This window comes from Zosterops lateralis (assembly GCF_965231275.1).
Source record: "Zosterops lateralis genome assembly, chromosome: 6".
Lineage (NCBI taxonomy): Eukaryota > Metazoa > Chordata > Aves > Passeriformes > Zosteropidae > Zosterops > Zosterops lateralis.
This window is the reverse complement of record NC_139761.1, coordinates 25,565,938-25,591,567: the sequence shown is the minus strand read 5'-3', so window position 1 is coordinate 25,591,567 and position 25,630 is coordinate 25,565,938. Positions and strand designations below refer to the sequence as shown.

The window sequence follows — 25,630 nt, the reverse complement described above, 5'->3', positions numbered from 1 at the left end:
TAAAATGACACTCTACAATTATCCAATTTAATTTCCCATGTCCAATACCTCTCTCTGCTTGTTAGCAGTCTGCCAACTGATTTTAAACTTGCAAGGCTTCTTCCCATTGAACTAGAACTCTTTTTCCCCATAAAGTGCAAATAAGACTCAGTTTTTTACCACTAGTTCCAATGACCATTATCTTAGTTACAAGAGTGATCAAAAGCCAATTGGCTGAGCCACTACCATTAGGCTTGAGTACGACAAACTCTTTTCTTTTTTTTTTAACCCTGGTTATTTTTTCCAGCAAAAGGCAAGGAGCAAAAAAGTCTTTCTTCTGCCAGAGGCAGCATGACAGGAGGCTGCCTTAAGTACCATCAGTGTAAGATGCAACTGGTGCATTCTTGTGCATAGAAGTGTTTTGCCTTTCTTTGCTGGAAATGGAAGTAATCTTTGGGATCTTATTTCCTCACAAAGAGTTCATGAAGAGTTGATTAATCTTCATTAAGAGGTGCTTCTCTCTTCCTTGCATCTACATCAAAAAGAAAAAGAAGCAAGAAGTGGTTAAACTGGGGGTTCTGACTGTTTTTATCTGAAAACTCAGAAACAGAAAAAAGTTAGTTTGTTTTCAATGGACAACAATTTCCATATCAGAATCATGGGATGAATCCTCTATGTGGGCTAAACTGCTATATGATGCCACAGCATATTAACAAGGACAGTCACACAAAGATCTTGGACAATTGTCATGTTCAAGTTGAAGATGACTCATGCAATACTTAAATGGCCCAATAAACCCTGAGACCCTAGATCAATGATACTTTCCCCCATTGCCTCTTGGCCCTTTTTCATGATCCTCTTTAAGGGTGAAACCAGTATTTGCTTTGCATACAAACTACAGAGATGACAACAGTCTGTTCTGAAAAATCATTTGACTAATTATAACTTTGACCAGCTGCACACATTTTTAAAACAACAAGTACTCTCCACACTGTATTTTGAGGAGGCAGCCTCTGAAGACCAGACCTTAAACTGCTCTGAACAGCAAACCTTAGATCATGGTCCCAGGGAAGGTGTTGGAACACATCTAGACAACTCAGTCTGTGACTCACATACCATTACTACAGCAGCAGGCAGTGTGGCTGCCACTAGAAAGCTGGGTCACCTCTGTGGGCTTCTGCACTTTACTAATACAGAAGACAGTCCCTATTCATTCAGAACATTTAGAGAACACAATTATTAAACTGCCTGTGAAAGTGTAAACAGGGTACTAAACAGGGTTTGGAGGAGTCAAAATACACCTCCTAAATAACAAAAGAAGAGCTGACTCCTTGTGACTGGAGCAGCCACCCAAGGTAGGAAAAAAATCTCAGTCATTTGGGGACTCAAATCAGAAACTCTCTCTCCCATTCTGTCTATTTTGTTCATCAGGGATTCTAGGGCTAGGCCTGAATCTTCTGTCACAATTTCTTCACTTCGCATAAAATAACTAGCCATTAGAATTTAAAACGCTTTCTAAAAATGCATTACATATGCTTGTAGCTACAGAACCACTCCTGGTCTGTCTCTCACTTTGGAAATATCAAAATGGATTGAATTCTTTCTGAGGAACATTTATTAAAAAATCATACCGGTTAAGTTCCTGAACTTCTTTTTGGCTTCTGCTCTTTCTTCAGCATCAAAATACCACACGGTCATGGCATATCTATAAAAGAAAGGAACCTTGCATTTCTTTCCACTTTTGATATTAAAATAAGCACTGCAGCTTTATGCTCATGGAGAAAGCAAAAACAAAACTGGACTAGTAGACTAAAAAAGTAGAATGAAAATTACTCATCTTTATAGGCAAACACAGACAGCATTTTAGTGTGTATTTGAACAAGTCAGATAGAAATACAGGTGAGAATTTCTGCTGGAGGCACAAAAGAGAGCAGAGCCCCTGGTAACAGAGGGCAAAAGTAGCTTCCAGACCTTTGCCTGTTTTTCTGTTCTGGGATGCCTGTAGGCAGCTTGGGGGCTGCCCTGTGTCACATCAGCTTTTCACAGCCTGCTGACAGATGGTAGCCCCAACAATCCCTATGGTGTTACAAGGGCAAAAGGATAACCCAGCACCTCCCAGCTAAATAGCTATGCCTGGCTTGGAAGATTTCTCCTGCCAGTGGTTAAGGGCCTTTTTTTCCAACACACAAAGAAATGTTTCACTCAAGCTTGCTCCTCCTTACTTAATGAGAGAATTCCCAATGACTCAAAACAAGGAAATTCACTCAATATCTGCCTATTTTTTATGCATATGTATTTAAACATGATGGCCATAATTTTGGATAAAAATATTGGTAGAAGAGATGCTTTTGGTTTTTTCCTAGCCAGAAACCAGTATTAAATATGCTACTTACCTGGTTGCATAAGAAGGCTGGACTTCATGCGGGTTCCTTCGATCTGACCAAAAAAATAGTAATCGGTCAAAAATCGGCTCAACATCTGCTACATAGGACTTTCCTTCTGGGAATATTCGAAGAATTCCACCATGCAGCTGAAAGAAAAGGAAATATTGGTTTTTGCACATATAAACAGCCACACATCCATGAAAAATAACTTATTTCTCCCTCCTTCACATCAAACAAATGGAGAATAAACATCTAATGATAAACATGACAGCTACGTGACAACATTGGAAAACCTTACTGTGTCTCTTGGCCACTTTGATTTTACCAAATAGTTTGTAATGTTTCAGCATAAGCTTCTGTCTAAAGGCAAATGAACTGCGATGCAGCAAACACTGGGAAATTTCTGAGCTTCCTGTCACATTTCTGGAACCAGTGAATACCACAGAGCTACTCTATCTGACCAGTCTGAGATCAGAGTCTCTCCCCAGCAATTGTTAGATACTGCTTATGGTATTCCAGAGCCTGTGCCTGATCATTTAGGAATTAACTTTTTACACCTTGGGAAGATTGAAGTCTGTTTTACTGTTAGATCTGTAAAACTTCTCAAATGCATTATAGGTCCCAGCCACCATTTTCCCTACTTATAACTCAGCCTGGTTTCTCTATCACACAAATTCTTGTCTTTTCATGCACCACGATTTTCAGGAAAAAGATCTGGTGATCTGTACACACTCTAGAAACTTCAAAGGATGAAGATGAACCCTGCCTCCTGCTGCTGTTAGAAGGCTCTTTGGAGACTTTATTGCTGTATCACAGAGTGCAGGGAAGATGCTGTCAGTGCAGCACTGACCTGATGTGGTACCTCCATGCTACATGTAGACCTCAGTGAGAAACTATTAAGTCAGGTTTAAAGCCTCATGGTTGCTTTCAAAGCTCAGTATGATTATGCTCTTATATTGCACGTCCTCCAACATACACTAACATAAAATCACCATCACACCTACAATAATAAACTCCAGCAGTGTCCTGCATTTCAGTTAGCTTTTCTTAGTGCTCACTTGGGTGCCTCCTCACTATTTGGATAAGGGTGCAATGCACAAAATAAACTGCATATTTGCATTTCCTCCCACATCTCCTCCTTCATTTTATTACATTGAGATGTTTCACTGCCACACTCTCACGGGATGTGCTTTTGTGCAACACTGCATTTTTCAATGGCATTGCCTCTGTAGCTGAGCTCACTTATGGGGGTTTATAGTATTTTCATGTGCTTAAAGAGCATATTGGCCTAAAAAGAGGTTAGACAAGCAAAAAGCATTGGACAATTTTCAGTCGATAACCCCCGTGAACGGTTTGTGCTGCATTACAACAGACTTGCAAAGAGACATCCTGCAATTTTACAAACCCTTCTTTTGTTTCCAATTTAAAGGTATGGCACATTCAAGACTGACTAAACTGCCTTATAGTAATATAGGCAGAAACAAGAGTTCTATCCTGTCAAGAGACCCACTGGTGGAATCAAACCATGTATTTGTTCCTCTTCCTAAGCCCCACTGCTTTACAAATAAGAAAAGGGAACTGCCTGAATATATTCTGCAGGTTAGCCTGAAGTATCAAGAATGATAAAGTCACAAATTTGGGCTGTCATTTTACTCTGCTCCCAGAATCTACTTATTCTGTAGTAAATTGATTTTCTTTTTCTGCTGTTTCCTCTAAACAAAGTGTTAAGAGCATACAGCCCAGTCCTTATAGCTTTATTATGCAGCAACACAAGAGTATGTGTGTCAAATGGGAGAGAGGACAATAAGGAAACAGTTCACATTCTTACTTCCAAAGCATTGCCAAAAACACCCAGAAAAAAAAAAAAAGAAAGAAAAGATGAAGAATGGACCTGCAGTTCAGAAGTTCATCAGAGTTCACAGAAACAGCGAACAGCTCTGAAGCTCTGTTTCCAAAGCAGTTTTTCCTTCCTCTTCTGTCTTAACCCAATGGCTTACTCACCTTGGAGTCCCAGTTCTTATTCAGGTAATAAATACAGGTGATGCAGCGCCCGTCACCATTTGGATTGTCCACATGACGAACATACCCAGTTCCATTTCCAGGGTAACAAGCAACCATAGCCTGAAAGATACAGATTGTAAAATAATTAATTATACAAGATGTCTACCTTCCATTTCAATTTGCTAGCATCCTCCCACCACCAGTTTGGCTCAGTATTTTTCAGATGATCAATCCAAAACCTAGAGCAGACATCATCTGAAGTTATCTTTGCACAAACATCTTTCACAGGACATCCCAGCCAGTGTGAAATTCAAAACAGGGCAATTAAAAAAAAAAAAAAAAAAAAAAAAAGAGAAAAAAAAAAGAAAAAACCCTTAATCATTCACAATATATATACTAAAATAAAAGGAAGGAAAAAAAGGAAACTAGAGCACTAGTATGCATGTAAAAGCTTGTTACAAGCTACGTGACTTTGAGGCAGTTTCAGCTGAAATTTGCTTGGGTTTCTACAGATAAGCAGTCATTGCAAAACTGATTTTCCAGTCATAATGAAAGTAGAAAGCAATCCCAGGATGTCATGCTTTACTACCATCATCCTACTCTATTCATATATTCTAGTCATTGTCATATACACCCCTATGTCCAACTCAAAGTGAGGGTCCCCAGGAGGTGTTGGTAAAAGTACATAGAGCAAAGTCTGCAAAAAGCTGCAGCTCCTTTGTGCTGTGTTTGCACAGGGCAGTGCATGTTTGCTTTAATGAACTGAGCCCCAGAACTAACCAAACAGCTTTCAGAGCATACTTCTTGCTTTGATCATCTTCAGACTTGCTGATACAACCGCTTAATTCATGGTTTAAATTTCATCCTGAATGATGAGATAAGCCTAACATGAATTACTCCAAACCACACGACAATCAACAGGTCTTAAAAGGTTTTTTACAGCAGAAACATATTAAACTTAGTTGATTTGATTAGCAGCCTAAGCAGAATGCAGGGAAGAGCAGGTGAGACTGCGGGTAGGGTACTAGACCTTTGTCTCAGTCACTCTTCACTCCTGCAGCTACTTGGCAGTGATACCAATCACCCCTAAAGCTGTTGCAGTACAAGTCTTGTTCCCACTCCCCTGACATTTCCAGATTGCTTGCCAGTATTAGCAGCAAGAGTGATGGGAAATGATGGACTAAATTCAGCTGGAAAACTGCAGATAGTGTTCAGAAGTGGCTTCCACAGAGATGAGGAGAGAGCAATTATCACTCCTCAATCTACATGCTGTGCTCCCATAAATAAGTCGTGCAGGAAGCACCCTGTAGGGTCAAGTCCATCTCACTGTCCACCAGGATGACCTAAAGGGTTCCCAGGTTCCCCTGGGGAGCAGAGCTGCTGGCAGCCCCCAACCTGTACTTCTGCAAGGGTCTCTTCCTTCCCAGGGGCAGGAGTCAGATTTGCCCATGTTTAATTTCAAAAGGTTCCTGTTGGCCTGTTTCCCCAGTCTATCTGGTTTCCTTTTGGTGGCAGCCTTGCCTCAAGGGCATCAACTAGTCCCTCTCAGTTTGGCGTCTTCTGCACAGCTGAAGAGTGCACTCTGCCATCTGTTTCAGGTTACTGATAAATAAAGGTGTGAAACACGACAAGTCCCATGGCAGATCCCTGTGCCCCATTTAGAAGCAGCCTCCAGATATAACATCTGATTGACCATGACCCTCAAAGTCCAACCATCCAGTCAGCTTTTTACCCATCTACTTTTCCATCCATTCAGACCATAAAACCCTAACTTCAGATATAACAGTATCTTACATGCCTGTCCCACAGAATGAGGATATGATTGTGCACCATTTGCATGACCTGCTCCAATGATCTGATACGCAGTTGATAATGTAATTGATAGCTGGAGATTGACAGTATAGGCTTTACTAAGAGCAATTTAAATTTTTATCTAGGAACCCCAGAATTCTTGTTTTCTTCTCCCAAGCACATGCATGGGAGTGCTGTTCTCATGTGACATGACCAGGTACAGTATAGCACATGCTGGTTTAAAGGAAATTTTACTGTGCCAACAAACACCAGCCCAGAAGCTACTGCCAGCCAGCACAGTGGATCCCTTGAATCCTCTGCTACCAAGAACAAAATCTATCCACTGGAGTCAGCCATGTATGAATTAATTTTCCTCCCCACAACAAGCACCTGAACAGTACCTGCAGGCAGCAGTAAGTCACCAGGACCTGCTCTCCACACCTCTGGCCACAGACACCTAGAGGCTATGGGCTGCAGGGTCAGGACATAATGCTAAACAAAAACAAGTACTTTTAATTCCAAGTAATAAGCCCTTTTCCATCATACCTGGCAGTTAGGTAGATGCCTTGCAGGAGATCCTGTCTGCTCTGCTATCCTTCTGCTGTTAAAAATGGCTCCAGAGCTGCACTACATTTCACTATCAGCCTGATAATAGCAGTAAGGGCCTACAGCATAGTGCATGAAACAAGTTTGTTAAGGGCATAAGTCTGATGGAAACCACAAGTCAGCTCTATCTGCAATGTTAAAATGATCCAAGGGAGCTGTGCCCTCACTGGTGAGGATAGCCCACCTTATGCATTCCCCTATCCCAGTTACTAGCACAGTATCTCATGCAGGTGCACCTTCACCCATCCCCCACACAGTGAGCTGCATTAGGTCTAACAATTAAAATAGTAACCTTTTGCAAAACAGGATCTTCATACATTGGAAAACATGGCACTGGTGCCCCTGAAGCAGCTCCATCACTCCCCTCCCTCAATCGAGCAGGGAAAGAAAACATAACGAAAGGCAGATGTGTTGGTAAGGATAGGGAGAGATCACTCACCAGTTACTGTCACAGGCAGAACAGACTAGACCTGGGGAAATTAATTTAATTTACTGCAAATCAAACCAGAGGAGGATAGTGAGAAATAAAACCAAACTTTAATACACCTTTCCCCTACCCCTCTCTTCTTCCCAGGCTCAACTTCACTCCCAGGTTCTCTACTTGGTGGGTCCCAGTGGTGGGTCCATCTTGCAGCTGGCTGGCAGAGGCTCTGTCAGATATGGGGGAAGCTCCTGGCAGCTTCTCACAAAAACACCCCTGGTAGCCTCTCAGCTACCAAAACCTTGCCCTGCAAACCCAAGACATCCTGAGAGCTAAGAGTACAAAGGAGAAGGGGCACCAGTGCTGACAGTGGGGCAGGGAGGAGGGCTGTGCTGGGGTGCAGCACAGCTGCTGCCAAGGGCATGGGCACCTACACCACCAGCTCACCCCAGTTCAGCAGAGCCCTGCCCAGCATACCAAAGGGATGATGCAAGATGGGAACGCAACTTTGTTGACCAATAATAGCTCATTTTTAAGTCGATGTACAACACAAAATCAGGGTGGCATTAAGTCTCTCTTTGGATAGTGGACATTACTCCAAGATTACTGAATTGCCTAAAAATCAATCCAATAGTACTATTATTTTTAATGCCACAAACAAAAAGCCACTGAGGAGCTGACTGAAGGGCAGATCCTAAAAGGGATTTAGCTGCTTTATTTACTATGGAGATCTAGGCAAAAGGCCAGAGTTTCCCCTGGCCTCCCCCACATAATATGTTGTCTTAGCAGAACATGTGCTTTGTCTCCAACATTGATGCATAACTTATTTATATATAATGTGCACCTTTTTGCAACTGCAACACTCCATCCCTGGAGATCAAGTGGAACAATTCCCACAGAATCCTAAAGCACAGGCCACACTTTCACTTCACACTAAGTCACACTTAACTTTCAATTTAGCTTTCAGAAAAGCAAAGAGGAAAAAAAGTTTTCTAGTAGCAGCAGCAAAAGAAGAAAAGCAGAAGTGAAATACCCTTTTTCCTGGCACAGCGAATATTTGAATGAAACCTTAAACAATGAAAGGAAATCATTCTGGTCTTCCTAGAGACTGCTGAAACGATATCAAGCTTTATCAGAGGAATTGCTGGAGCAACTCCAGAGCAGATCAAGCTGGCCTCAGTAGGGATTCCAGCTGTTAGCAGTACTTTTGGATTCATTTAAAGCAAACAAGAAACAGGAGATGAGATGCGTGACCCAGACTTAATTTAGGTAATTTGTGAACACTGGTATTTGCCAGTTTAGTGCACAGTCTGGCTACAAAAGCCAGAGGCTCGATAACAATAATCAAACCATTTACCAGGTGTGCACGTGGAGTGTTAGTAAAAAATGTTTCCTACACTTTTGGCTATTGTGTCCAGGAGAGCACATTCCATTTTTGGAAGCAACTCTTCATTAACCAACTCCAAACCTAAACTAATCAAACTACAGCAGGCAGTAATGAGCAGAAATGAGCACCTAACCTTTTCTTTTTCAATACAATCTACTACAATGACTGTTGGCTGGCTTAACTTCCCAGTGTAAGCACTCAGAAATTCTGCAACACTCGCCTTTTCTAAGTCAAAAAAGAAGAGTTTGTCTTACACAACAGCTGAATTGTTAAAAACTGATATCCAGATGCATGCCTTTGGAGTCACACATACCACCATATGAAGACCAGTGCTCTAGTAGTCTAGTCAACAGTCATAAATTGAACCCTACAAAACTTGGAAAATGAAAAGCAAATCATCAAGATTAAAGCTTCTGCCCTGTTATTTTCAAGGATGTTAGCTTTCCCAAGATGGTGCAAATCAACCACAAGTTAAAGAACCAGCAATTAGCAGCTTTAGTAAGGATCCAGAAATCACCGGTAAATTCCATGCTGCACAGAAGCTTGCAAAAATAAGTTACCAATCACTCAGCCTAAGTATTACACTCAAGTCAGCCAGACAAATCTTCCACTCAAACTGCAAGACACTAGCAAAGTTTGAAGGCAGATAAAAAACAACTGTCCATTGAGGGGATTTTCCCCTGCCTCCCAGTGCTTCTAGCAAGCAGAAAAACAAACTCCCTTAGCTGATGGCCAGGATCATGCTGTGAGACATGATTTACAAAATAAGCAATGCTAGAGCAGCCTGATACTTGGAACAGAACATTTCAGAAAATATCTCAGATAGAAGATGTTTGTAAAGTGGAAATGAACAGTGCTTAATAGAAGCAGTGGTGACACCAGGTCAGAAGAAGCAGCTCTCTGTGCCCACTAGCACTAAGCCAGGACTCCAGTGCACTCCCACAGCAGACTGTATAGATGGCATTGTAACCCCTCACTAATCCTGTATTTTTCTCTCAGAATTAGTATGATCTTTGTAAGCAGCAGAGAAAATCCTGACCTGTGCAACTCAATCTGGCCAATACCAACCACCCTTGCAGATTAAGCTAAAGACTCCACAATATGCTTTTCCATTTTCTGTATCAGATTTTTTCAGTATATCGCTGAACAGCAGCTACTTTTGATCCTTTTGTAGATCATCTCTGCGTATTGCTTGGACGCCAAACAGTTAAATTCAGAAGTTACCTGTAAAGTTGGTTGAAAGTTCTGTATAGGCACAAAGCAATGCTGATCTACAGTATCGCTATGATGGTTGTCTAGAAAACCGAGGTATTCATAAGAATTAACAGTGCTGTAAGCAGCTTTCACATACATTTGTATTTGGCTGCACACTTCCCAAATTTCAGCCTAATATGTGGTTCTCAGTTCTGAACTTGAGGGTAAACAAGAATCACTTTTGACCAGTCCTCTAAGAAATGAGGACCACCAGGATTCACTTGATTGTCTTAGTTTTGAATGTATATTGTGCTCAACCTGATTCTAGTTCATAGATGTGCACAGTCTTTACATCCAGAAAGAGAAAGGCACCCAGCATGCTCTACATTAAAAGAACATGAGTGCTCTGACATTTCATGATCAAAGGCAAGAGATTCTCAGTTGAGGCTTGCCTGACACACAAACACTATGGGGTGTTTCTTAAGTAAATTCTTATTGCACCCAAGTGTTTTCTGCCACAGAGCTTATAACGATTAAGTATAAAATATTCACGTACATAATTAAATATTAGTTTGTTTGAATTTATGAAAGTTAAAATATTCAACTGCTATACTGAAGCATGAACTGGGAACATTGGTCTAACTTAATACTCTATCGAAAGGAACAGCAGGAAAAGAATTTTTTTGAAACACCAACAAATCAGAGACATTAGCTGATTGCCTCTTGGAAAGGGAATCACCAGTTGCAAGAGGGAGTAAAATTCTGCTCACTTCAGTCAAGCAACACATGAAAAGGGCCTTCAGCGGCAGTATTGCATGAGAAACTGGTCCCTCATTTCCTCACTACAACTTGGTTATCAGTCTTCAATCAAACTATTGCTTGTAAGGTGTAAGAAAAATCCTGTTTCCATGGACAGCATTTTCACCAGGTGGTCTGGTACTTGCTTCTCCTTGCTTACATGCAAGCTTGATCATCAGATTCAGATCTTCCAGGAGCTGAAACTTCATCCTTCCTTTTTTATTTTATTTAGTCTTTTGCATGCATCATAGCTTGCTTGTTGTTTGCAGGTACAACAATTCTTTTTTTAAAGAATTTTTTGAGGAACAGCCTGAGGGTGGAAATTGTGGGAAAGACTATTCTCTCATCTGCAGGAAAAAGACGCTAAGACATTGGTTTATTTTTGATTACCAAACAAAAGTCTATTATTACCTGATAATATTCTGATTACTGTAAGATGGAAAACTGTTCCTGCTCGTTAAACAACTTCTAAGAATAAGGAAACACTTCAAGCATTACCTCCAGGCCACACAGCTGTTGATGACTGGCATGTTATCTAGTTGTAGCTCAAGGAGCTGCTAATAAGCTTTCAGATCCTATGGAAGGTGTAAGGAAGCCAGATCACAGACTAATGCTGCTTTAAAAATGAGCTCCCAGTTAAATTAATCTGTGATGGGGTTTAGGAAGCTTTCCTAATGACTGGCAACAAAATTCAGTTTTTCAAAGCCTATTAATATGAAGGACTGTTTCAGGGACTATTTCAGTCTGTGACTACTTTTTTATTATTATTTTTCTTAACAGAACGCACACTTAGAAATAAATCTGGATGCCTTTCCAGAGCAGTGCCACTGTGAAAGGGGAAGGCAGGAAACAGCAGTGCCTCGTGTAGGCAGTGCCCATCTGCAACTGTCAAGAGAACAGGGAGCATTTGTGAACCAGCCTTTGGAGACAGCAGCGAGTTCTGCTGAGCTGCTCCTACTGCTGGATACTTCCTGGGATCCTACAGGATCCTAAAGTCAAGGGGCAATTCAGAAACTCTGAAAGGATCTGACCATGGAAGAGGTTCTTCAGGTTTCCAAGGGCAGAAGTGTCCTAGGCATTCATCCAGCACTGTATACTGTCTACACTGCTCACATATTTTAAAAAGCCAAGTAAAGTAACACTGCCTTCAGACCACTACCCAAATTCTCTCTATTCAGCCTCTGGGCACAAAAAGGAGAAAACAGAACACTGAAAGTTAAGGAAACAAACCTGAAACTGCCACAGGATCACAACTGCCCTTGTAATGAACATCTCTGCCTGTTGTAATAATTAAAAGAATTAACCTCCTTTCTCCTATGCCTAATTAATCTACATACGTCCGTGTGCATGTCAATTAACACTTTTCTCCAGTACTTCAAGTGCATCTCTCATCTTCCGCACATGGAAAATCAGGCAGGATTTTTATTTTACATCCTCCTCTGGCCCAAAAGTGCGCTTTGGTGTGTGTTGTCAGCGGGTGGCTGTGCCTTGCACGCACACAGCCCCAGCAGCGACTGGATACCATCACGGCAGACCTGAAACGTAAAAGGCTATTGCCAGTGAATTAGTTCAGTCAAGGATATTCAGATTAAGTCTCCCAATTAGCAGCTGTAAACATGCGCAGTGCACCGATGTATCAATAAAGGCTGTTGAGTTTAGAGAGCCCGCCGCCCCCGCGCTGGGAGCGCTGGCTGGGGGCCAGCGGGGTGATGGCTTAACGACAGTGCTACGTGCGGAGCGTGAGCGGCGGCCGGCGAAGGCAAACTTCACTCCAGAGTGCACTTCGCACAGCCTGCGGAGGGAACGGGAAACCCACACAGGCGCTCAAGGCACTCCTCGGCTCTTCTTCTTAACTGGGCTGTCCCTCCCTCCTGTGCTGCAAACAGAGGCTTTCCCCTCACACTTAAAAACAAAACAAAAAGTCTAATTGCATTTAGGATCATTTTTGCCTTTTGCTGAAGCAAAAATCACTTTCATCACCCAGAAAACTCTTTCAGTCCTCTCCTCTCCCCAAAGAGCCAAACCTGGCCAAGCTGCACTAATGAGAAAGCATCCCGAGCAATTGATGCAGATGGAGAAAGCATCCCCTATAATAAGCCCTGGGGGACATCGTGACAAGCACCACCCCCGCAGAAAAGCAAATTCATAAATAAGTGCAAGCTCATTTAGGAAATCTGTAAGGACTGTCCCTGTATGTTCAGTTTCTCAGCAGGGAATAAAAGCCTGGTAACCATCCTCTGAGGAACATTTCTCATCTGTGGGGTAGAAAGATAATCTCAGTTCCTGAAATATTCCAGCCTTTCATTCTTCATCAGCACGTCAAACCTTTTCAGTTCTGCTACTAGTCACCCAAAGGATTACACCACTTTTTTTTTTTTTTTTTTTTTTTTTTTTTTTTTTTTTTTTTTTTTTTTTTTTACATTTGAAGAACTGCATATTTAGATGCTCTTGTGGTTACACTAATAAAGGTCAGGAAAGACAGCCACAACATAGGCAAACTTTTGCTGCGAGTAGAGCTGCCTGAGCTGCCAACATCTTTTTCTTATTATTACCCATTTATTTTTAGCCTGTGGGCCCAGGGAAAGCAAGCAACAGTGCCCATAAGGCTTTTATCAGCTCATCAGCTCACACTCAGTATTAGCACCTCAAACACAGCCCTGGACATCCTGGCAGGCAGCGGTGATGAGCCCCCGCCTTGAAGCAGGTGTGCCAAGGGGACGGGAGGCCCCAGCTGCCAAGAACAATCCTGCCACCCAGGATGCCTCTTGTGACCCCATACGATCCCACCGCACCAGAGGCAGCGCCACATCTGGGGGAGATGTTTTCCTTTGCCCTCTTTGGCTCAGTGAAAAACACCCTTCACTGCCAGAGAGGAATGCAGGGTTCAGAGAAGCAGCCTCACACTTGGCAGGGACCCCAAATATGCCTCAATGGTCCTCCCTCCCAGAGCATCTGAGGCTGCTAAGACATCACTGCGCTGCATAAACAGAGAGATCAACGTTCTTAAGTGCTTGTTATCACAGCAGTAACACCAAATTAATGCTAATTGATGAGACCAGTTATCTCCTATGTTAATTTTGGAAGAAAGCCGTCTTCACTATCCACACATCTTTTGCTCACCCACACCTTTACAGAGGACCTTGCCTAGATAACAGTAACCTGCATAAGAATTCGAATTAATATTTAAGGGTAAAACCCATTATCTATAACAAATTACCATCAGAAATAATTTCTGTGGTTCAGTAACATGTAGTCTTTACTTCTAAGGCTCTGCCTGCACATAAAGTTGTACTGCTCTGTCTACACATGCACTTTACAACAGTGCAATCTCTCAGTTAAAGTGGACAGATGTGTATTCAGTGACACACCATCCTTCTGCGCAGGAAGGGAAACAAGATATTTGGATTCAAGGGAAATTCGTAATAATAAAACTGTACACCTGTTCTAAGGCTAGGTAATAAAATGTTTTGGTAAAAAAAAAAAAAAAAAAAAAAAAAAAAAAAAAAAAAAACCCACCAAAAAAACCACAAATCTTCCTAAGTGTTTTAGTGCCTTCCCTCTCCACCATGTACACAGCTGGTACTTGCACCACTAAGGTATGTGTATACAGACACTCAGCAACTCTGAGCAAAGCAAGCATGCATAGACAAATGTGTACACACCACAAACTGACTACCAGCCTTACACCTGCATGTCTTAAAGATATTCACAAAAGCTCACAACTCCTGAACAAGGAAGGCTGCTCCTCAACTCAGCCATGGACAACACTAGATCCTGGATTTTAACATGTGCTCCTGAATTCCCACTTCCCTTTTTCCACTGGTCAAGCGTCTCCCATGGATTTATGCTGCCACCACCTGACAGATCAACCCAAAGGCCAGCTGTGTTGTGGCCACTGACACAGGCTTCAGCACTCCTGCTGGGGCAGTGGCCCTGCACAGGGACACACGTCATGCCTGACAGGTTTCAGCCTACTCACACCTCCTGCTCTGCTTTGCCGCAGTCCCCTCTGGAGCCTTACCCAGTCATTCCCCACCACCACAACTCACTGGAGCAGCAGCCCTTAGATTTCTCAAGGCCCAGTTCAGGATTGAGTCTTATAGCAGTAATGTTCTTATGGCATCTAAGGTAGTTTTTGCAGGAAACATTGCAACTGTTGAGCAAGGGAGGCTGTCTCTCTGGTGTGAGTTCAGAATGTTTCCTGAGGATGCAGAAAGCCTGGAGTGTTCTTTCTGGCCCACTTCCCTCCTTTTTCCTCTTCCCCTCCATAATCTTTCTTCTGGCAGCCGATGTGACAAGAGTGGTACGTACTCAGAGCCACCACAGGGGAAGCCAAGGCTGAGCTGAGCTGGAGGTTGGACAGAGGCTGCTCTCCCAGGATGCCAGCTGGTTGGGCAGCCAGAGGAAGCAGCCCTCATCCTCTTCCCCGAGACAGAGATAAGAAATAGTGACTGCATAGGCATGACAGGATGTGGTAAGAGAGGGGTAAGAAACCACCTGGAGGGGGTCCTGCAGCTGGCTTTGTTAGAGATATGGGGTACAACTGCATCTCTCTGGTGGGAAGCACAGAGGGTGAAGGCAGGACAGATACTCAAGGAGGAGGCAGAGCTGTAGAGTTACATATGGCCATTTTGGTGTGGGGGTCAAGTAGGTACTATGTCTGCCCATAGCTATGTTCACCATTGGCACAATTATTGCCTTTTCCAACTGCAGCCAAAACACTGTACTAATACAGCTTATAACAAGCAGCAGTAGCTTCTACAGATGGTAAGTAGTGAAACATGCTTTTAACCAAGTGCCAGCAAAGAAAAAAAAATTGTATTTGTTTCAGTTACAGACATCCAAGTGTAAAGAAACAAACAAAAAACTACATCAACTACAGTTTTACTCCTGCCAAGAAATTATCAGTGCAAATGTGAGACTGCACTGAGCCTTTAAGTCACCCATTAAACATGAAGTTATGCACTCAAATATCCTGGTAAAATGCACAACTTTGACACTTCAGTGTTTGACTACCATGAAATGCTGAATTACACCAAATTTGGCAATGAGGACCAGCATTCACAAATCTTCTCACCACTCCTTCATGAAGAGGAAGTCTGTAAAACAGTTAACAGTTAACCTGGCAGTGACCCTTCCTGTTGGCCTGCTTCAGAGACACCATGCAAGTGTTCCATATAGCAGATGACAGAGGGTAAGTTAATTTACTTAGGTGGAAACATTAGTGAATCTTGTCAAGAAGAGAGTTGCCAATATATTCTGGGAGACTCTGTCCTGTTTGTGCACATCTACTTATATGACATGGCTTTTATGTCTTAACAGCAGGACATTATGGCATTTATGGTGAAGCTTCTTTTTCCACTTTTCAAACCACTTCTACCAGATTTCCTGTGGGAAATCAGAAGGGGAAGGTGCAGTTAACACATACAGTTTCAGCAACAAGCACAACACCCTAGGACTGTTAACAGCCCAGGAACAGGCAAGTTTGAGGACCAATTGACATTTCCCACCTCCCACCACTTCTTCAATACCTGCTCTCTCAAATTCTCCTGGTTCTGCTCTACTTTTTCTACCCACATGGTCCAGTGAGAGGGTGTGCAAGATGCTTTCTTCACCCCCTGGAAGCCCAAGGCAGTCAGGAAGCTCCAAGCTGCCCTCCACTACCACAAAGTCCACTGTTCTCACACCCCAGGTTTTTCCCATTCCATATGGCACTCACCACCACACACTGCCTATCCCTCTGCAGGCATTACTGGAATAAGTGCTACTGTTAGTGGTATTAAGACAAGTTTGCCATAAGACAGTCAGTTGCAAAGGTCAGATAAAAATCATAACTACTATCTGTTTCACCAAGTAAGGTTCCTTGCTGCCTCCCAAGAGAACACATAAAAGATGACCTGCATTTCAAACGTAAGAAAAAAATGTATACAAGGACCAGGGATGGCACAAGAAATGCAACTTCTGAAGTTTTCTAAGTACATTCTAGCATAGTCAAAGCTAAACACCAGAAGATGTGCTTCAGGTCCCATTGATCTGAAAGAGCCCTTAAGAAAATGCAGTTAAGTGAATTGCTGAACTGGAGCCAAAATTTTAAAAACATTTGTCTTATCACTTTGTATAAAAAATTACAGTGCAATAACACATAAGCAATGATTAATTATATTATGACTTACAGACAGGAAAAACACAGACATACATCTTGTTTGGATTTTCAGGTCCAGAAAGAAAGCACAGAAAACAGACTATTTATTTTGACCAAAGGATTCACATGAACTATATAGATAGAAGACTCAAAATGGTTATCATTTTTTGCTACAAAGTAGGATGCAATTTCCTGATGTTTGGCAAGAGACATGGCTACTCTGCCATTTCCAACTGCAAAGCTTTGGACAAATCGTCCTGTTTCCAGTCAATGCAGATAGAGTGCTACGCTGTACTCCTGTAATTTACACGACTCATTTTTATCTGGGTGGCTAAACATGAACATTTAGTATGCCTCCACGGAACCACTAAGATCAGCCAAAATCTCTTACATTACTTTATTTGTGAAAAATCAGAGCAACAAGTAGGTTGTTTAATCGACTGCTTTCTACTAAGTGCTTTGCATGTTGGCACCAAGTTTATTCACCTACTAATCTTATCAAAGCACAATGTCAAGAGAAAAATTACTGTAGGAGAAAATGCTCCTTTCTGTCACTGAGAGATAGTAGATGCATATGTGTGCGTGATGGAGGGGAAACAGAGCTTACAGCTCTCTCCAAATCATTCACAGGAACGATCACGAGTGGTGTGCTGACGAGATGACGTGCCTGTGAATAGTTCAAACAGTAGGAGATAGATGATTTACTTGGCATGAGCCTCCTTCATGATCTTACTTTACCTCACAGAGACCTTCTTGCTTTTCTGACCAACTCTGTAATCTCTTTTCAAAGCAGTAAAAGGTCTAAACCAAATTGTCATGTGGTGTTATGCATCAGTCAAAATCTTCTGTCAAGCCCCACCAAGTTCTGTACCACTGCATCAATTTTTTACCCTGGAGCCCACCACAGCAATTGTGAGCCACAGGCACAGGTATCAGAAGCAGTTTCCAAAACACCTCTTCCCAATAGCTCTTCCTCCTCCTAATGAACCTTACCAATAAAGCCTTTTCACAGAAGCTTAGGAGGACGTGTTGTTCGCATCTTTCTAACAATGTTGTTTCAGTCTTCAGCTTTGTGACAGAAGGATTACAGCCATGAAAATCCAACCCAGGGCTTTAAATTCCCTCAAGCTGGTACATACACATCCTCCTCCTCCACAGATGTAAAACCAGCTGGTGCCAAGGGACCACTTGCCTCTGGACACAATGGGAAGAGTCAATCCAATTGCAAGAGGAGCAGAAAAAAGTGAATACCTCAAAGAAACAAAAAAGAAGAAAGTACTTTGTCTCAGTAAGAGTCATCTTGAAACATCTGATAGAAGTATTGATCTCTTCCAAGTGTATTGAGTTTGTTCAGAAAACATCAAAAATTCATCTAATTAAAAATGCTTTCATGCTTGGATCATTGTGGTTTTATCTCCTCCCTCTCTCATCCCTTCCATACACATATGGGAGGGACTTGGAAGTACCATTGAACACTACCAGTTCAGGAAAAACAGAGCTAAAAAAAATCCTAAAATCTGCACAATCTGGAAGAGGATGGAGAAGATACTTCCGTGTAATAAATCAAGCAAATTTCTCAGGAAGAAACATGCAAGATAAGTCTATTACATTGAGCCACCATCCAGATAAATCTAGAAGTCAAAGAGAAGAGTTTACTGTGAAATCAAATAAGGACACTGGGATTAACAGAGCTGGAATCCATAATGCAAAGTAACAGGCCACTTTTACACTGTACCTCCTGTACTGCATCAGTGTTATGAGAATCAAGGTCCATTTTAACATATACTGCTATTAGCAATGAACTCTATGTAATGGACTGAATTATTCATTAACAATTACTTTGGGAAAAGGTGGACAAACGTTAATTGCAAGGATCATTATGAAAAATTCTTTGCAGAAAGGGTGATTAGATATTGGAATGGGCTGCCCATGGAGGTGGGGGAGTCACTGTCCCTAGAGATGACTGGATATGGCTCTTAGTGCCATGGTCTAGTTGACCATGTTCAGTCACAGCATGGACTCGATCTCAGAGGTCTTTTCCAAACTAATTGATTCTGTGATGCCATGGCCAGTTCTCCTCCCTCCCTAAATGCAAGCTCAGCGGGACAGGGCCATGAACTCTGAATCTTGTGATTTCCCCAGTGGCTTTCCCAAGGATACTGCACCTTGCGATGCTGCACACACCCCCATGAGTACAAAGGACAAACACTCCCCATACACAGAGGCTTTAATGCCACCTGGATTACAGTTACACTGGCATGCAGTGAGCAGTGAGTCCTCACGTAAAAGCAAACTGAGTGGTGCATACTTATTTAGAGCTTGCAAGTGATCAAGCTATTGGCCAGCACACCAGTAAGGCAACCTCTGCAAGTCCCTGGCATTAAAAGCTGACGTGGTAGCAGCAAGAACTGCTACCAGAGCAGGTACAGCAATGAGTAAGAAGTTTCTGCAGAAAATGCATGACCAATATAGAAGAGATTGTAGAAAACTTCATGCTTTGCCACCATTGTGTAGCACCAGAGTCTAGCAAGACTCACAAAGAACTGCTGGACTGCAAAACAGACAACAAAAAAATTGCCCTGATGCCACAAACACATGCACAAACTCAGGATAAACAGACCATTCATATCTTTACATTGCCTGAGAGCACACATTTCCCTTCACTTACAGGATTAACCACCTCTGCCTTTCTCTGGGACTATGGCTGTACAGCACGTGGACAGGCTCCTGGTACAGTGTGATAAAGGTCGCTGGGTGGATACAGACTTCTCTGGCAAAAGGGGGAAAGGAAGACCAAGAGAAGCCACCTGGCTGCCAAAGACTGTGGTGTAACACACACTGAAGGCAGCATGTTTTTGCCACTGTCTACCATGAAATAAGTTTGCCAGTGCATTACAGTCAGGTTTTTAAGAGTGATGATACATAACAGCTACTGAATTCAAGGTGCAACTTCAGCACCTGAGTATTAACTCAAACACCACTCCCTAGAGGCTTCCCATGCTTCTGAACCCACTTACAGATATGTGCATCACTGTCTGCAAAATATTGATCCATTTCTCCAATATCCTGTCCCTGCTGAAAGAAGAATTTATCTGAAAGATTCTCCAGGTGCCTCTTTCAGAGAAGTAGTTCTTTTGTAAGTTTCAAAAGTCATTGAGAATAATTTGATGAAGAACAAAAACAAGTGTTAATATGCCCAAGTTTATACTCATCTGATTGTCAAGCAAAAATTATACATCCCTGTGTATAATTAACCAGGCTAACTAATCTTGCTTGACAAACACAGATATAAACATCAGCTTTGACACTAAGCCAAAGCAACCATGCTAGGATGTGTGCCAATGCTGAATTCTTAATTCTCATATCATAAAACGACTTGTCTGCTGTATTTACAGTTCCAGTGGCTCTGGACTCTGCCGGCAGCTGGCCAGAAGAACAGATTTGAACTTATACATTATGCCAGAACATGTGCATTTGATTAGAAAAAAAAAATTATGCATATTTCTTCTGGATGGTGGTATTCATCAGACCTCCCATTGTAAACTAAGTGTAAGGCATGCTGCTGCCCAAGTATCAAAAATACATTGTCACATACAATAAACCAGTATATCTCAATAGGCAGTACCACTCTTCAGCCCACTATAGTTTACTCTTATCCCACTCTTCAAATCAGTACCTCAAGTCAGAAAATTCAGCATTTCGTTGTGCTTTAATTGCAAAGGACAGAATTTGAATGTTATAGAACAGCACTTTTCTTTCTTCATATATAAATGCAAAAATACCTTACCTCATTACCTGAGTAATGAGGAACTTTGTAAAACTACTCCTGTGACATCTCGTCCATTTCTTCAATCCTCAGGAACAGAAATCTTGGTAACAACCTGCCAGGCAGACCATATTTCAAAACCTACCTAGGAACACCTCATCATGTGATAGGCAGAAGAACCCACTCTGCTTTCCAGCAAACACTCACTAGCTATGAACTGTCACCACAAAAGACCTACTTCTCCTGTGACCATTAGAGAGGGTCCAACAGGGTGGGATGAGCAAGGTGGCATTATGACAACAAGCAGAGAAAGCAATTTTTTGAGAAGGTTCACATCCCATAGGGACTTCTAAATTAACTAATCTCACATTGAAAACTTTTTTTTTTTTTTAACTTTAGGCCATACACTTGACACTGAATGCAAGCAATTCTGTTGAGCTGAAAACATCAGTCACAGGCTTCCTGAAACATAGAGCAGCTCTTAAGATCATGAATTCTTGCCTTATTTTCTAACCAGCAGGACTCACTGGTGTCCAGCAGGTGCAAGATGGGCTCAAGGTCCCCAGTGGCAGCCCTGACATGGATTTCAGCCCTTGGTGGTACCCAAGAGGATATCTGTGACTCAGAGCAGGACGTGCTGCTCTCACGACAAGGTGCAGAGTCCACTCAGAGCGCAGCCACACCAGTTCAAAGTACCTTCCACCCCTCCATGAGGACCAACTCAGCCGCTGGCAGCACGTCAAGCGCTGACTCAGCCGAGGTAGCCCAGGGCAGCAGGCACTGATGGCATTGCTCTGGGACCCTGCTCAGTCACAGGGAGAGCTGCCCTTCTCCAGCAGAGGCAAAATAAGAAAAGGGGAATACTACAGCCTCTTAGCAGCAGATGAGTTACCCAGACACTCCACTGCAAACACAACTTTAACATCTCCACACACCAGCCAACCTGATTCCTGCCATACTCTGTCTCCTGCCTCCTAACATCAGGGACTTCTAAGTCCTCCCAGGCTCTGCAGAATCTTAAAAAAATAAAAATAAAAATAAAATTAAAAATAATAATAAAAAAATTAAATTAAATTAAATTAAATTAAACAAAAAAAAAAAAAAAAAACACCTTAAGCCCCTGCAAATGCCAATATGCCAATTAACCCCAAGAAGGAATTTTGGGACCTGGGAAGTCAGAAGCTGCAGCACATCACCCTTTCACCTGCAGTCCCTGGAGCATCACCTGATCCAGAGGGCAGTCCAGGTGACTGGCCTCACAGACCAAGCTGCAGCTTTGCTACTGACCCCAAACACCTACTGGCTTTTCTCCATCAACTAAAGCTCCAGCAGAGTAGTGACAGGTCCTTAAAAACAGAGTGACTTCTGTCCTCAGGCCATCAAGGACATCAATTTTCTCACTCTGAGGAGAAGACTGAACTTGGGTCAATTATGCCTCAGTGATGTCCTTAGCCATTTATCTACTAGAAAAGGGGAATCACTGTATTATCTTGCTAGAAAATAGAGAGTAGTTGATGAGAATGCAACAGCCAACAAGCAGTGCATTGGGTCTGTCAACCTTTAACCAGCTAGTATTTTAAAATATGACTTACACCAAAGATAGATTTGTATCACTGGTCTGCAAAGATGAAAGGTTACATTTCATGATCAGCCCTCAAATGTCAACCAGCAGCTCCTATGAATATATCCAGCACCCTTGAAACTTTTACTTCTGTCCATTCTCTTTGATGTAATCTTAACATTCTTGAAATGGTCTTGAAATTAATTTGGAAAAAGCCCAATCCTAACTGACTTGCTTCTCTCATTTAGCTGAAAGGAAATTTTTCTTTATTGGACAAAAGTTGTTCAGGTTTTATTATGTTGGTTTGTGTAGCTACAAAAGTATGATGCACTTCACACTATGCTGACATAATCTGACATAACTTCATTTACTAGGCAAATCTCTCCCCTTCTTCCAATACTTAGGCTGAAGACTAAAGTCATACTATTTAAAGTATAAGCCCTCAAATAATGATAGGCTGATTTGACATAAGTACATTTTCATGACAGCTGGAGTTACCATGTACCTAAATGCTTACATTTTACACAAATTGCTCTAAACTCTTAGTTCTGACTAATATCTATATCCCAAAACAATAAATTATGACAGCACATATCCCACAAAGAAGTTCTGGTCCAGTTGCCCATGAACACCCCACATCCCTACAAATGCTAAGCTGGAAAAGTTTTGTGGGCATTAATTTACATGTATAATCCATCAGATAAAATGAAAATATTCTGAATTTAAATTTGTGATTTATGTGTATGCATTCCTAAGACTTCAGATGGTAAGGAGAATGGGAAAGTTTAATAGTGGAAGAGAAATGCCTTAAACCGACGTGGGAACCTGCATGTACTACAGTAGTCAGTTGTTAGTCATGGGAATAATCTGCCTGCTGAAGGCATCCCACATCTCAGTTACAGAGAGCAGCTGCTATTCCAGGCCCTCACATAACCATGGCACTCGATATAACAAGGGGATTGGTTACTATTAATGTCTGATGAAAATTTCTCTGCTTTTGGTTTTACAAACAATACTGAGATACTGAGTCCCTTTCAGTCCTGGACTGCTGTGTAGCACCTCCATGTGCTGTTTGGAGTCTGACAACTTTCACATTAAAGCACAAGAGCCAGAAGTCTTTCTTTATAGCAAATAGCTTGCTGCCTATTTATAAAACAAGTTCTGTTACTACTATTTGTATGAGAATGCCTTCAAAACCACCAAAATTCTACTTTAAAATTATCTCTACAACCCAAAAGTCACTGCCCAAAAGACCCTTTCTCCCAGCCAGCACCAACAGCCTTCATTCATCCAGCTGATTTGTTTTCCAAATACCTTGTAAAAAGGATGGACAGCCTCCTTTCACTCCAATCCAACTTTTAAGTAGCCCTCCTAAACATCCACCCCCACACACATCTCCTCACACCCTCCTAGCCAGAAATGCCCTTTCAGTAGTACAGAAGTAAACAGAAGTCACTCAGAGAAAAGATGAGGATGACCTTAAAGGTGTGCCAAGGCAGGATGGTTATTTATACCTCCTCATGCCAGGCTCTCAACAGAAATAAGTGAAATCCAAAAACATATCTACCCAAGCTTTAACTGAATCGACGATCAATAATTCAGTGGAGCTAAGCATAAGAAACAATGTTTCAACATTTTATTATTCCCACTATTGTGTGTGGACGTGTGGGGGTGCATGCCCAGGTTCCAGTGTGTTCCCAAGCAACTGGTGAACGTCATTATATACTTTTTTCTTCATTTTTCAGGGAGGAATCTCAGTACCACTCACACATGCCCTAAGTCCAGTGCAATTAGGATCAAGAGAAATGCCTAACTTCTCCCTATTGTCGTATTTTAATTGGTTTGTTTGTTTCACTCATGTTTTTAAAACAGTGGACCTTTTGAAAATGTACTATGTCAAGTCAGAAATAAAGAAATAAGGATGTTTTCAGCATTCAGGACCACGCAGTAAACTTAGTTCCGGGCTAGTTTGCTTTCCCATAGCAAAACAGACAAGGAAACAAAATAAAAGTTATCCCCAAACTAATCGTAATGCGAGTGGGAAAGAAACTAATAATACAAGCGTCTTCTCCATCTCTGCGAAATCCTAGAAAAAAAAAACTTTTCTCTTTAAAACAAAACTTTGCGGCGCTCAAACTAAACATCCCGCATTCTGTGCATGTTCAATGCAGTAACGATAAGCTCTTCATCTGCGGAACAGCGACAAGAGCCGGACCTCGAAACAACTTAGGAGAATACTACTGCACGGGCGAAAACATCCAAATAATGGGCTCGGAGCCGGGTGCGTTGGCAGAGAGCTTGCTCCCCTGGAAACGCGCTCAAGCTTGGGGGTTTTCCGTGGGGTACGGCCCGCACTGGTCCAGCCTGTCCGCACCTGGAGCGAGCACAGGCACAGGTAGAGGCACAGGGCACGGGCACAGGCGGGTGCAGCCGGCTCAGCCGCCCCCGGGCCGGCCGCGAAGGGATGGCCGCTGTCACACAGCAGAAAAGGCAAGCGACTGGTGGGGGTCCGGCCGCCGAGAGCGCGGCGAAGCCCGGCCAGGGGAGCCGCGGGGAGCCGCCCCGCCCCGCCCCGCCCCGCCGCCGGCAGCGGCTGTCAGCGGGACCCCCGGGCAAGGGCTGCAGAGTCCCGCGAGCAGCGCACGGCCCCCGCCACCCGCGGCGGTGCTGCCCCAGCCGCGGGCACCCCCGACAGCGCGGATGCCCCACGGGCCAGTGCCCGTGCAAAGTTCCCAGCAGGTCCCACCGGCAGCTGCCAGGCGGGTCGGAGCGGCGGGAGCCGGGGCCAGCGGACGGACAGACGGACGGACGGACGGGGCCCCGCGGACCCTTACCTTGGATCGCTCTTTCACGTAGTACTTGCCGAGCCGGCTCCCGCAGTACATCACCAGCCGGTCTATCAGCGTGAGGAGAAAGTTGATGGCCTCGCAGCCCTCCTCCGTGCCTCCGATCCACTTGATCTGGTCGCCGCGCAGGTGCCGCTTGGCCACCCCGCGGCTGGGGCCGGCCAGCTGCCCGTCGGCCAGTTCCCCGTCGCGGTGCATCCGCTTCACCCGCTCCAGCACGCAGTCCCCCACCACCTCGCCCAGGAAGTTGTCCAGGTAGCAGAAGCCGATGTCGTGCAAGCAGGGCACCACGTACTCCAGGGCGATCCTCTCCAGGTCCAGCCTCATGATGTGCCCCAGCGGCATGGCGCGGCGGGGACGGGCGCGCCGCTGCTCTGGAGACGATGCCCGTCGAGCCGCCGTCCGCTCCGGGCCGAGCCGGGCAGGGCAGGGCAGGGCAGGGGCTCCGCCGCGGCGCGGGACCGGGCGAGGGGAGGCAAAACTTTCGCCGCTGCGGGCTCGGCTACGCACCGCGGCCCGGCGCTGCGGGAGCGGCGGTGCTGCCGAAGCCCTGCGCTGCCGCTGGCGCCGCAGCAGTGTGGGGAGCGCCCCGGGGCGTGCGGAAGGGCGCGGGCAGCCCCCGCCCAGGCGCGGTGGGAGGGCGGCAGCTGGCCCCGCGCTGCTCGCCGCGCCGGCTACGTGCGGGATGTGTGCTCGCGCCGCCGCGCCGCCATCGCCCCGCCCCTCCCCGCCCGCGCCGGCCCGGATAGCCAAT

At 43.7% G+C, this 25,630-nt stretch overlaps 1 protein-coding gene across 1 annotated transcript; it reads right to left on the bottom strand.

Moving 5' to 3' along the window:
* Positions 1 to 25,249, bottom strand: EGLN3 (egl-9 family hypoxia inducible factor 3). Its single transcript, XM_083864564.1, has 5 exons — positions 24,865 to 25,249; positions 4,365 to 4,484; positions 2,373 to 2,509; positions 1,611 to 1,684; positions 1 to 511 (listed from the first exon to the last, which is right to left on the bottom strand). Exons 1-5 carry the CDS (start codon positions 25,219 to 25,221, stop codon positions 474 to 476), a joined length of 726 nt encoding a protein of 241 aa, XP_083720690.1. The 5' UTR covers positions 25,222 to 25,249; the 3' UTR covers positions 1 to 473.
* Between the last annotated feature and the right edge of the window lie 381 nt (positions 25,250 to 25,630).

Coding starts and splice junctions, on each gene's coding strand:
- EGLN3 (XM_083864564.1), bottom strand. CDS start 25,221: ATGCCGCTGGGGCACATCATGAGGCTGGACCTGGAGAGGATCGCCCTG. Junction 2,510..4,364: donor ATAAGAACTGGGACTCCAAG/GTGAGTAAGCCA, acceptor CTTTTCTTTCAG/CTGCATGGTGGAATTCTTCG. Junction 512..1,610: donor GAAGTTCAGGAACTTAACCG/GTATGATTTTTT, acceptor TTTTTGATGTAG/ATGCAAGGAAGAGAGAAGCA.